Here is a 13,480-nt window from a genome sequence, read left to right on the forward strand (position 1 = left end):
TAATTAATCGTAAAGAAATATAAACAAGTTTTTTTTTTAAACAATAAAATATTAAATATGCACTAGGTAAGACAATGATAATTCAAAACACACTCACTTGTTACTTTTCATTTCCAGCCGATTTTCTGAAAGCTATAATGTTAAAGGAGGTGATGTCGTGTTTAGGACATCAGGGCTATCACACATTTCAGGGTCCCGGAAGTCATTAAAATTTCTCTTTTTTATTTATTTATTTTGCGATTGAATTTGCCTACGACAATGATTTTTTTTTCTTTAACATATTTTGAAATACTCTAAAAAGAAATGCTTCCCGATACCATATTGTAACCCTACATGAATCCATGGAAATAACAGTTATTCTTTGTAAACATTTTATTCAGATGGAATTTGAAAATTATTGAGTTTGAGAATCAAACATAAATAAAGGTTTTTCATGTGTAAATTAACTTAATTCATTTATACTAATGTATTTTTTTAATAAAATTTGGCAGGAAACATGAATATCTGGTTTAATGGCATTGCCATTGATGATTAAATAATAAATGTCAAAGGAAAGGAAGCTTTCAAAGGAATGAGTAATCTTTTGTTAGAACTACGCAAATGAGTTATCATTGAGGAAAAAAATGTTTCTAGAAATAAGATTTGAAATCACTTTTTCAAAAACTGTCTTATTAGTATTATTTTTTTTAAAAACATTAGTGTTTGCAGAATGATTACCTACTGAAAAATAATTATTTCAATTATGACATATTGTTGTGAATTATTCCTGCTAAATGGAAACATTTTCCAACCTTTATATTCCAAACATATATTATTATATCTATAGGGAGAAATAAAAGTAGTACAAGTCAGGAAATAGCCAAAATAGATTGTGTTTTAGTTACTATGGAACTTTTCTATTCTAGAAATTATAAAATCATATTTGTACTATTTCAGCGGAGGTTTTTTTGCAGTCAAGAACTGCTTGTATAGTGATTCTTAAATTGGATGCCGCAAGCATATCACAAGCAGTAATATTTAAATTTTACAACGATATTGCAATTTAGAAGTAGAATCCATGTACGTTTAACGGCAAAACTATCATTCTCTTGTATATGCAACATTAATCACTCATAAGTCATACATATAATAATTTAGAAATGTTTGATGTATTACCTACTAGCACTCAACTCTAGACCTTTCATGGAATCAAGTGGTACATTTAATATTTTTTCTTAAGTAGTTATCTATTATTAATGATTACCTATTAAAAGTATTATACTATACATAAAATACCTTAAATATTTTTGTTTTAATGTTTAATTTACACTGTTATTTTTTCTTTTCCTATATGTTTAATCGCTCTAAGGATGATCGTACCGTAATCATTTTTTTGTCCTAAAACGTGCCATGGCGAAAAAAGTTCGGTAACCACTGTGCTTCCCTTCGGGTCCGCTAAGGCATATTTTATAATTACTATAAATGTTAACCGAAAACATTACTGCAACCTCGATTTGTATTTTACAAAAAGGTTGACATGTTCTTGGCTTATCGTTACTTCAATATTTACCTTTCACATCCTGGAGATTTAGAAAATGAACAGAAACTCACCTGTAACAAAAAAAAAAACTTTAGAAATTGTTCATGCAAAAAACATCCCTATTTTCCATTAATGAAATGAAATGAAAAATAGTTTAGTACACATTTATACCGATGGGTCTGCGTCCGGTATTAACAAGGGAGCTGGAGCAGGTGTACACTCGATCAACATTCAATTGTCATTTCCCGTTGGAGCTGGATGTGATAATTATGATGCAGAAATGCAGGCTATCTGCTTCGGGATGGAAGCCACTATTGAATGTAATGACAACACTGTAATCTTCAGCGACTCCCAAGCCATAATACAAAAATTAACAACACCAGGTGCCGCAGAGTCACCCACGGAAGAAAAGTACAGAAACATGGCTGCAATCATGAAGAAAAGGGGACGGTGATAGCTCTGTTGGGGATACCAGGCCATGTTTGCATAGATGGTAATGAACAAGCTGACAAGTCGGTTGTGCAGAGAACCACCCTGTTCTACCACTTTCCTACAGAACAGCAAAATCACTTATAAGCTCTTATTGTAAGGACAGAACAAATGCTAGATACAAAGTCCAAGCGGAAGGAAAGAAGTGGGAGAGGATGCTGCATAAGGATAAACGAATTCCCGGCAATCTTAGCAGAGCTTAGAGAATGGCCTGTTTTCGGCTAAAAACAGGACATGGTCTGCTTCAAAAACACCTCCATCGAATTGGCATCGTAGATTCCCCGAAATGTCTTCGATGCAACATGGGAGACATGGATGGAGACCATCTTTTAACGTGTATTGGTCTAGAAGATGTTGAGCAGGATGTGGACCATCTAAGAAGAAGAGTAAAATTGTATAGGACTGTGAGAGGGAAAATGGCGTAATAGCCCACTTCCTGTGGCGTAGGAAAAAAAAAGTTTAGTATACTTGGACTACGTTCCTTTAGAACGATCGTATGGTTAAACAATATATTGGCCAAAAATTGTGTGGCCGCAAATAATTGCGACTTAGAATTTTATATTAAATAATTTTTGGAACACAATGAAACAAAAATACATAAAATAAAAGTAGTTGCAATATTTAAAAATAATATATGCTAATATTCCATATTTATATTACATGTTACCATAATATTCAATTTGGAGAAGCAAAAGGTGGTTTAACTGAAAGGTTTTGAACGAGGGAAAGATTGATGCATGGTACCATTATTATTTTATTTAATTAATTTATTTGTTTTTTTTTTCATCATTTAATTCTTGAGCTAAGATATGTGAGAACTTTCTCATTTCAAAAAGAGTAACTCTCTATCCTGAACATGACACACCTATGGCCTGAGCTAATATAGCTAATGTTCAGATATTTAGTCTTGTTTTCATTTATGCAGAGGCCCATTTTTTTACTTTCACTATTTAGTCTTCTGAAAGACTTTTTAAGTGATGGGTTTATCTAAGAAATCAGGCTGCACATTCACATAACTGAGCACATGAATATAAGATGTTTTTTGAGATATCAACAATGAAGGGCGAGATTGAAGATAGTTGCAGACAGGGCATCGCCTTATCTTGCACTAATCGAAATAGGGAAGTCGAGAATCATCTTACCACTCACGGTAAATTTACCATTAGTTCAGCGTCATATTAAATTATTGTAAAAATTAAAAATTTATCAGAACTAAGATGGTCTTCGAAGTTTTGCCGAAACTAAAAAAAATATTTATTGTTTTATAAATAAATAATTTAATTAATATCCATTTTAGTCTCAAAATATTTTATTTTTCTTATAAGTCCGACGTTTCGGCCAATCCGGTCATCCTTAGGGACATCTTAACACATTTTTGGAATTATATAATTTAAAAACTCTTAACTCCATGCAGGCTATTCTCCCCAGGTCAAAACAACAATTTCTAATTAGTCAAACATTCACTTAAAACCAAAATTAAATTCATTTATCACAGTCACTATTCCTTAAAAACTTTATCACAACAATGCTTGGAAAATTGTTGTTTTGACCTGGACAGCGTTTTTGAATCATTTTGTTCAAAAACTGTATTAAGATTGTCCCTGAGGATAGCCGGATTGGCCGAAACGTCGGACTTAATTAAATTATTTATTTAAAAAAAATTACCGGTCCCAAGAAAGTGTTTAAGATTATAAATTAAATATTTATTTTGTTCTTTGAACATATGTTTAAAGAGTGTAAATACGAACCGAAAAACAATTTTGGGGTCGTATTTTTGTGTTTATAAAAGAAGAAATATTGTAAAATTAGTTCAGCGTCATATTAATCTATTGTAAAAATTAAAAATATATCAGACTAAGATGGTCTTCGAAGTTTTGCCGATCCTAAAAAAAATATTTATTTTTTATAAATAAATAATTTAATTAATATCCATTTTAGTCTCAAAACATTTTATTTTTCCATTTATTTTATTTGGCCAATCCGGCCATCCTCAGGGACATCTTAACACATTTTTGGAATTATATAATTTAAAAACTCTTAACTCCATCCAGGCTATTCTGCCCAGGTCAAAACAACAATTTCTAATTTGTCAAATACTCACTTAAAACCAAAATTAAAATCATTTATCACAGTCACTATTCCTTAAAAACTTTATCACAACAATGCTTGAAAAAAATCATGATTCATGTAAAATAAATAGATATTGCATTTACTGAAAGATCGCTGATTGACCATGTTTGATAATAAAAGGAAGATTTAAATAAATAATTTAATTTTTATCCATTTTAGTCTCAACACATTTTATTTTCCTTACAAGTCCGACGTTTCGGCCAATCCGACCATCCACAAGGACAATCTTAATACAATTTTTGAAATAAATGATTTAAAAACCCAACTTCATGCATGCTATTCTGCCCAGGTCAAAACAACAATTTTTGAGGTTGTGATAAACTTTTTAAGGAATAGTGACTGTGATTAATGATTTTAATTTTGATTTTAAGTTAATATTTGACTAATTAGAAATTGTTGTTTTGACCTGGGCAGAATAGCCTGCATGAAGTTAAGAGTTTTTAAATTATATAATTCCAAAAATGTGGATTGGCCGAAACGTCGGACTTATAAGAAAAATAAAATGTTTTGAGACTAAAATGGATATTAATTAAATTATTTCTTTTTTTCTTTGAACATATGTTTAAAGAGTGTAAATACGAACCGAAAAACAATTTTGGGGTCGTATTTTTGTGTTTATAAAAGAAGAAATATTGTAAAAACATTAATACCATAACAAAGAGCATTCTTTACCTAGCAGACAATACTTCGCCGGCCTTCGTAACCTAGCGTGCTTCCATAGATTCCGTCCTTGTGTGAAATGAGCACGTTCATCATTCTCATGTCATGAAACTAGTGTTCTGGAAAGTCCTAGGCCAGTCAATATTACTAATGCTATTAGTAGAGCCGTGGAGAGAAACTAAGTTCCCTAGGGCATATTTTTCCGGGCCCTTGGGACGAAATTCCCCGAACTCGCATAAAATATTATATTCCACACTACAACCCAACCTCGACCATTATAATTTATAAACATAATGTACTGAGATTACATAATTATTATATTATTAATCATAAAAAAATTTATATTCATATAAAAATAAAATCCCTCCATAGAGGGCTCAACCGCCTCCCTCTAGTGGCCTGGCTGTTAGATCATTTATTAAGATTTAGAGTGGCCATACGTCCAATTTTGAACAGCACTGTCTCCTAATTTACGGTTTTTCAGAGCGTCCCGTTGGTTTTCATGTTTCGGTTTTCTTTTTTTTTCTACAATAAAAACCACAAAGCTTGGAACTGTATTCATATTAGATTTAAGTTTTAACTACTCCGTTAATTTATTGCTGAGCAGTCATGGCATTTCATATAATGTTATCTTGCAATATGTATCTCGATTATAAGTGTTTTGTTGAAAAATATATCATTTAGTAGTAGATAGAGTATATATTAATGGGAAGTATTGCTTTGAGTTCTCCGAATTCAAATAAACAAATATTGGCTATGGTTCCTGTGTGACCTAACTCAAAACCGAAAAGTCATACAAAACAGAAATTACTTTGGGTATAGGTATGCCTTGAATGTTACAGCAACTTTTTCGTAAAAACTTTCTTCAAAACGGCTCTAACAATTTTGAATGAACTCTGTAATTAAATATAAAATTAAGTAACCTGTAACATCAGTTAGGTCTTATTCTTAAAGTGCTTAAATGACGAATTTTTAAAAAATCTTCCTCTAAAATACTATTCATTTTATTAATGTGAAATAAATAACCAGCTCTCATTGTTAGCTTCAATAACAATGGATAAAGACAGAATTTAATATATAATTTAAGAAGAAATGAGGAAAAATAGAGAGAGGAATTCGAATCGGAAAAAGCCGAGGCCGCCCGATCTCTTCATGGCTTCTTTACCAACTCGAACGCACTAAATTATTAATTTTTATAGTAGGTGAAAGTTGTACGATGCGCGAACCGCACCAGATTTTTTAAATTAATAAATCTCATTCTCAAATAGAAACAGTTACTTCAATGTTCATGGTTCGTGTAATCTTTCTTCGGAAGAGGTGGGCCTCTTCCAAGCAGCCCTTATGAAGGCTAGAAATTCTGGCCAAAACGTTGGCACTATGTTCTTACATATTTCTGTCCTTCACTGACCGTACCCCAACCATCTTCTCATCATTATAAAATAAATCTTCGAATCTAGGAAGTTTTGTTAATATAAGTAGTTACATTATTCTAGAGAAACATTTTTGATGAGGAAACTCCAGGACTCTGTAGTGAAAGAAATTAACTGTTTTCACAAACCTCAACTTACCTTGATTAATGATTATACAAGATAAAATTTAATTTGTTATTCTGTCCTTAACTTGTGATAATATGAATTAATTTTAATTTCATATTCCTACTCTATGGCCGTTTTTTTTTTCATAAATCTCTTCTAAATTACATAAAGTCCAATCTACATAAATTGATCCAAAACACGCTGTTTTGCCTTCAAATTCTTTTAATGCTATATACCCTTCACCTATTAAAAGATACCATAAGATGATTATTATTATTTATTAATGCAAGTATTCATAACTCGTCCTTCCTGTATGATTTCATTAACCTCTTAAAAGGATCAAGAGTTATTTGTCTCAAATCATGAGATTCTCTCAAGATTTTTCTTACTTCCTCAGTGCTATTATATCGACTGGTTTCACAGTGTAAACCACTCTGTGCCTCTTATTGATATTGTAGGGTTTAGAAATGGATACCTCAACTAATGACCCTTATTGGTGCTGTAGGGCTGTTATATTTCTAATTTATACTATTTATTTCAAAACGCATCTCCTGTATTTCTCAAATTTTACAGATATCACACAGACCTATAGTTTAAGTTGATGCATACTTAAACTTAATTTAAAATAGGTATCTCTTTAGAGCCAGTTTGGGAACCGATGCCTTAGATATTTAGAAATGGTTAAATAAAAAGTTAAATTAAAAAAATTAAATTCTGTACTGCTACAACCAATGAAGGGTCAGGGGTTCAGTACTTTGTAAAGAAGTACTGTTACTAGACCTATGGTTGTGCAAGGAGGTGATTTGGTCAGAATCACGCTGGACCACCAGATTTTTACCCAATTAAGGGTACCCAATTTAAGAGGCTGGGTGGATCTCAGGAGGGCTCCAGAACCCACAGGAGTTGACTCACGGCTACAGTGTAACAGAAACCAATTTTCTGCCTAGCCGGATTTGAACTCAGGTCCTTAGAGTTTACGCGCTTTACCCCGTGGCTACCGCGCTTCCTAAACTAAAAGTAAAACAAAAAAAAACTCTGAAGACTTTGTTTATAGTCCAGTAGTATTGGCTGTATGACTATAGACGTTGGATGTCGTTTTCACAGTTCAACGTGGCGTAGCTATCAATGAATATTTAACTGCGTATCTCGGAGCCTGAATATTGCATCTACGTTATTCCCCTCAGACCCTAGATTCATCATATATATTTATAGCTCATATTACGAATAATAGAATCCATTAGTTTCAATATCTTCCAAAGGACATTATTAAAAAATATATTATTGTCCCAAAATGTGAGATGTAGAATAAAAAATTAATGCTTAGGATTATTGCAATAGCGACTGCTGCTATGTTCTCTTTAATAGTGCCATACCTAACAAAAAAAGGTTTTGGTTTTATTTTGAAATGTACGTCTTCTAAAGATAGTACTATAGACAGGTGTTTCGTGTTTCTTCCTCTTCTGTCAACTCTCTAAAGACTACCCCAAAGGCTTGTCAAAAAGAAATGTCAGTCACAGTATAGAGAAAAACACTATTAGAAAAATGTTGATGTATGAATAATATGAAAAAAATTGATATGAAAAAAATGCCTATATAAATAATCAAAACATAAAACAATATAAATAGTCACATTATAATTTTTTTTTTATTATATTCTAAAATCATATATTTTTTTTTCATTATTTACAATTTTTTTCTCTTACATATTTTAATTTTGGTTTTTCTCGCTTTTTATTGTTCTTCGTAGGTGTGTTTAATTTTTCCATTATTTTAATTTTAAAACTTTTTCTGTTTTTCCATCAAACATAAAACAGAATTATATTCCAAATTATATAAACATTTTAAATGTAGTAAAAGTAAAACATACACAAAAACCCAACATCGTCGTGCACAATTATAATCTATTAAAATTCAAAAAATCACTCTAATTCGTGCATAAGAAAAAATAAAATAAATAGGTACATAAGGGTAAAAATAATAATTCTAAAAAAGTACCAATAATAAGAAAAAAAAATACAAAAAGTAATAAACATAGAAATAATATATAAGTAATAAATATGTGTATTAAAAGGGAAAAAAAAGAATGGGGTCAAATACAAAATAATTTTTTTTTTGTCAACTGTGCCACTATTTAAGTAAAGCAGCGTTTTGTAGAGTGGTGTTGGATTAGATATTTATCAATGATACAGAAGTAAAATCAATTTATTTATTATTTAAATTATTTATTCAACAACTTAAAAAAGTTATGAATCTATAAATGATACTTATGATGATAATAAAGATTCAGAATGATAGGTGAAACGGTTTTGCCTCCCAACAAATTAACATGTTAACTGTATCCTTTACTTAGCCAGACAGCTATGGTAGATAGTGTTGTTTTTTTTTGCTTTTATTTTTTTTCCTACGCCAAAGGAGGAATTTCTGCCATTTTGTTTAGTGTTGTGATGGGCTTCATCTATAGCAGATCAGATGCTCCATCTGAAAGTCCTGTCCATCCTTAGCAGATGTTCAGGAAGAAGTCCCATCGTCATTAAGTCCAGTTAAAAGTGCTATCGTCTGACCTCCTCTTACTTCCTCTTATTTTTCTCTCAATGTTCCTCTTTCTTCTACTTCCGTAGGCAGAAATTTCTGATTAATCTTCTCCTTGCGAAAGCTCACCAATAGCTCAAGAGAAACCAATCCTTTGATTTTCGAGACTGCCGTGTTTATTTCCAGAAGATATTCACACCTGCTTGATTGAAGTAATCCTTCGGGGAGGGGAGGGAAGGGAGGCATCTATATTTCCTTACCTTCTTCCAAATAAGCTTCCTCAAATTTCTACTAAAGGTTCACCGTTTACTACTTTATATATACATATATATATCTTCGTTAAGAGAAGATTATTTATATTTCGCTAATAGGAGCCTATCCAACTAGGGATACGAGTATTTAAAATATTCAATTTATAGCGCAGCTATACTTTAGAAAAAATCTGGAGCGGTGCACTACTTTCTCTGACCACTCTACATACGTCGCCATATTTTTTGTAGGGTGTTCTCGTGTTGAAGTTATCCTTATTTTTGTAATTTTCTGAAAGAAATCTATAGACCAAGGAAGGAGAAAAATTTGAATTCTAAGGTTTCTTGGGGCGAGAATAGCGGGTATCACTATGTTCTTACCAAGAGTACAACAGTTTAACAAAAGCTAACGAAGCTGTATGCGGTCGAAAAAGATAGTTTAGAAGAAGATTTTGTGAAAATTCGGCATTCGAGCCCGGTTAGATTATTTCCATGAGGATATCACCTATCTGGTATAAAAAAACATTTAATTCTACATTAATTCATATAGTAATAAAAACCGTTTGAGCCATTTTCGAGAAAATAAAAGAAACATGAAAAATCGTTCTATAAAATGGCACTTAAATTTTATCAGAAAGAGGATTCTTTTTAATAGAAAAATGTATCTTAGGTAAAGTATTTTCATAGAGAGCTTAATTTTAAATCGATTTTACAATGTTTACAATTTGGGAGTAAATGGTATAAAAATTTGAATTAACTCAGAGAACAAAATCGTTTGAGAAATAGATTACGGGTAAGAATCCATCATGACGTATTCTCGACTGGTTGAGGTTATTCAATTTACGATGACGGATTCTTCCAACCGTTTTATGCTTTACATTTATTCGATTTTCCGCACCGTTTGCCTGCAATTCGTCGAAAATCGTTAGACGATTTACGTCTTAATAATGCATTTGATCGGAAAAATCACCGATGTAAAATTAATCTTTCTATGAGAATATTTTATTGAATATACCTCTTTCTATTGAAAATTTCAAAGTCATGTGCGCTAGAGAAGAACTGGAAGAGATTACAAAGTTACAATCAAAAGAAACTTTATTTACCATTACTAAAACTTCCCAAGTTTCATTTTGGAAATTCTCAAGACTCAAGAAAAAAGATGTCAATTAAGTCTTGAACATGTTGTATCTCTTCAATTGTCGATGAAAGGTTAATAATACACATAGTATTCCCTGAAGTCCGTTTCATCAGCCAAGAGAAATCGGTTCGCGTTGTATTGCCTCTTTAAAAGGGCCAATACAACGCGGATAAATGAAGAGCTAAATTCGTGGCCCAGCCCTGCCCAATATGTTCCGAAACCGGTATTGGGCGAATACTACATCATTGGCAGCGATCATAAATGTCTGTAAGTTAAATATGGAAGCAAATATTTGCCACTCTAATGCCTAGCAGAGGAGCTTACACTACACATACAGCTTCTTAACAATAATTACATCTGTTTCTATACTCCCAGAAATGATTATTGCAATACTTTCTGTACATTAACTCATGAAGAGCTTAGTACAAAGCCCATATCTTACATCTTATAATGCCATCAGGCAAAACAAGATAAAATGTAAATATATGTATATATAATTTTTCCTAGGTTGAGTAAAATATATATAATTGTAATTGATTAAAAATAAATAAATAGGAGGTTAGAAAAAAAATTAGAACAAAGCCAATCACACAGTCAGGATGATGGTTAGTAGTTACCTCCCACATTGTCAAAAATAATATTTTCTCCGTCAATACTTTATTCTAACCTTTATTTATTTTTATTTTAAAACTATTTAATCATTAATTAACAGAGTGGATTTTAAAATAAAGGATAACTTTAGCTTTATCATAATTCTGGCTTTATAGAACAATAGCTGGAAGAAGGTGCGGAGCTGTAAGGCAGCGACAGTGCCAAAAGGAAGGCGTGGGCACACAGCTTTGGTTCACAGGTCAACGATGATAATATATGGAGGCTATCAAGATCTTAGAGGATCTTCCAGTGAGCTATGGGTCTTCCATTTCGGTGAGAATCTAATAACGTTCACAAGCATATTGTATAATAGTTGAAATATTATTACGAAAATAAACATTTTGCAGAGTCTGAATCATGGCACTTGATTTCAAATGGAAAGTCGTCTGCTCCAGCAAGACATAAACACAGCATGGTAATCCATGATGGTTCTATATGGATTTATGGAGGAATGACTGACCTTCAGGAAAAATCTGAACTTTGGAAGTTTGATACAGGTATTAAAATACAAATGATGTGACTACTTATTTTCAGGTCCTAGCCTATTCTATACTTGTTTTTTTCAAATAAAATTTTTCTCATTGTAGAATGACTCATAGTATCAGAGTCATCCACCAAATCACAATTTCTGAGTTTTACTCCCAGTAAAAAACATGACAATATAAATATATTATTTTTTGTTTTTTAAGTAAGCATTGTATTGTAATTTTTTTAATAATTTTTTTTTTAGTCCGAAAATCTTGGACTCAAGTCAAAAGTAAAATGAATCCTGGAGCACTACATAGTCATGCTGTCTGTAAGCTTCCAAGCTCTATGCTTATATTTGGTGGTGAAAGAGGGGGACAGCCTAACAATGAACTATGGAGATTTCATTTTGGTATGTCTTATAGCTTAGTAAATCAAAATTTATATTGTAAATAATGCCATAGAATGGTATTTTATTGTTGTTATTTGACATTAGTCACTTTCCTTTATTTTTGAGAAGTGATTATTTTTATTAAAATCCGTCAAGGTTGAGTGGCAAAATGAGGAGATACAAAGCAATTTGGTTATAACCTACTGGTATTGGTAACTAATAAGATGAACTAGTCGGTAAGTGTGCCTAGTGGTCCTTGTTGCCAACCTCCGGCAGCTACTTTGAAGTTGCCACCTAAGTTGGATACTAACCAAGGTGGGTGTGTCAAGATTCTCAGGACCGCCGATAAATAAACATTGACTGCCTCAGGTAGAAATCGAACCCACAACGTTCCAAACCGAGTTCTCAGGTACTCACACCCCAAGCGCCCAGCTGTTGCGTCCCTAGGTTATAACCTAAGTCGAAACAAAAAAAAAAGGCTCCTTTCCAGCATAGGTCCATTACCCAGTGACTACCTAGTGTGCTGAATTCTCTGTTCTAGTCTATATACAATTATAAATTGGAAATTGAGGAATATGCTGAGAGATGGATGTTGATCTGGGTTACCAAAGTGTGATAGCTCAACAACATTTGACAAGAAAATACTTTTTATAATTGGCTTAGATGGCAAGGTGTTGGTGCTCTCCATCTTAAAGAGATCCCAAGAGCCAAATGATGCGCTTGTGTGAGGAGGATGGGCCAACATTTTAGATCTCAATATTAACTCCAAGGAGCCAGCAGAGGGTATTGAGAAGTTGAGTCCATCTCACAAATGCAGCTGAGTCTAAAACACCAGCCTATGTGTGAAAATGGCTGAGAAAATGCCCCAACTCACTTTTCATAAAATGCTGGCACCAAAGGGTCAAATATGAATTGATCAAGCTCCTGAGAAAAGAATTTGACCAGCTTTGATGTGGTCTGTTTTATTGACCTCAACAGATCCATCAGAAATCCTAATATAGTTCCATTTGACCAGAGTTGCAGCACTGGTCTTGGATCCAACAGTGCAATTTTAGAGTAATATTGTCGATCAAACAAGTGGAGTGAAAGGGAAAAGAAGTAAATAACGAAAAATGTATCCCTTTCAAAAAAAAAAATTCTGTAAGACCTTCAGAAAGTGAGATATCACCATGAGAGGCCTAGTTTGGTTCTTACTGAACAATTTCAAGTAGAACAAGTAGCTTTTTAGAAGACTGAGATATTAGCATTTAGGATATTGCTATATTGGTTGAGAATATTATTCTGATCTCGTTGAGCAGTATACATTATCACCGGCATGATAATTATTAGTTTGTTTTTTATATATGTTAGATTATTTATTGATATTTATTGTAATTAATTTCTTTTTAATTCTTAACTTATTTATAACTTTGTTTTTTATGTGTACATACAAAAATATTTTGACATTTGATTGGTTTTTGAATCTAAATAAAACTTTTATAGTAAGTTAAGTTTTTATGATAGACTGGAATAGAGATGGTATGGAATGAATAAAAAATTAAAACAGAAACTGAGAAAAACAAGAAATAAAATACAATGATGTAATTTCTAGTTAATTGTAACATTTTTGTTACAATATACCATGTAGTTGTAACAGTATAATAATGATATCAAGTTGTCATCGTAGCTAAGGGAGGTAAGGTGTCACCTCAGCAAAACTCCAATGAGGCCAGTTTGATTCCGGCT

General features: G+C 32.2%; 1 protein-coding gene across 3 annotated transcripts in view; it reads left to right on the forward strand.

Moving 5' to 3' along the window:
* Window positions 1-13,480, forward strand: part of LOC106678368 (uncharacterized) — a 78,252-nt gene that overhangs the window by 60,232 nt on the left and 4,540 nt on the right. For all 3 annotated transcript variants that reach the window (XM_067051061.1, XM_014416842.2, XM_014416841.2), the window contains exons 4-6: window positions 11,016-11,172; window positions 11,247-11,396; window positions 11,630-11,776. In XM_067051061.1, the coding sequence (XP_066907162.1) occupies window positions 11,016-11,172; window positions 11,247-11,396; window positions 11,630-11,776 (454 nt within the window). The remainder of the gene's footprint in view (window positions 1-11,015; window positions 11,173-11,246; window positions 11,397-11,629; window positions 11,777-13,480) is intronic.

This window comes from Halyomorpha halys, unplaced genomic scaffold (assembly GCF_000696795.3).
Source record: "Halyomorpha halys isolate HHAL.00 unplaced genomic scaffold, Hhal_1.1 Scaffold135.1, whole genome shotgun sequence".
Classification (NCBI taxonomy): Eukaryota; Metazoa; Arthropoda; class Insecta; order Hemiptera; family Pentatomidae; genus Halyomorpha; species Halyomorpha halys.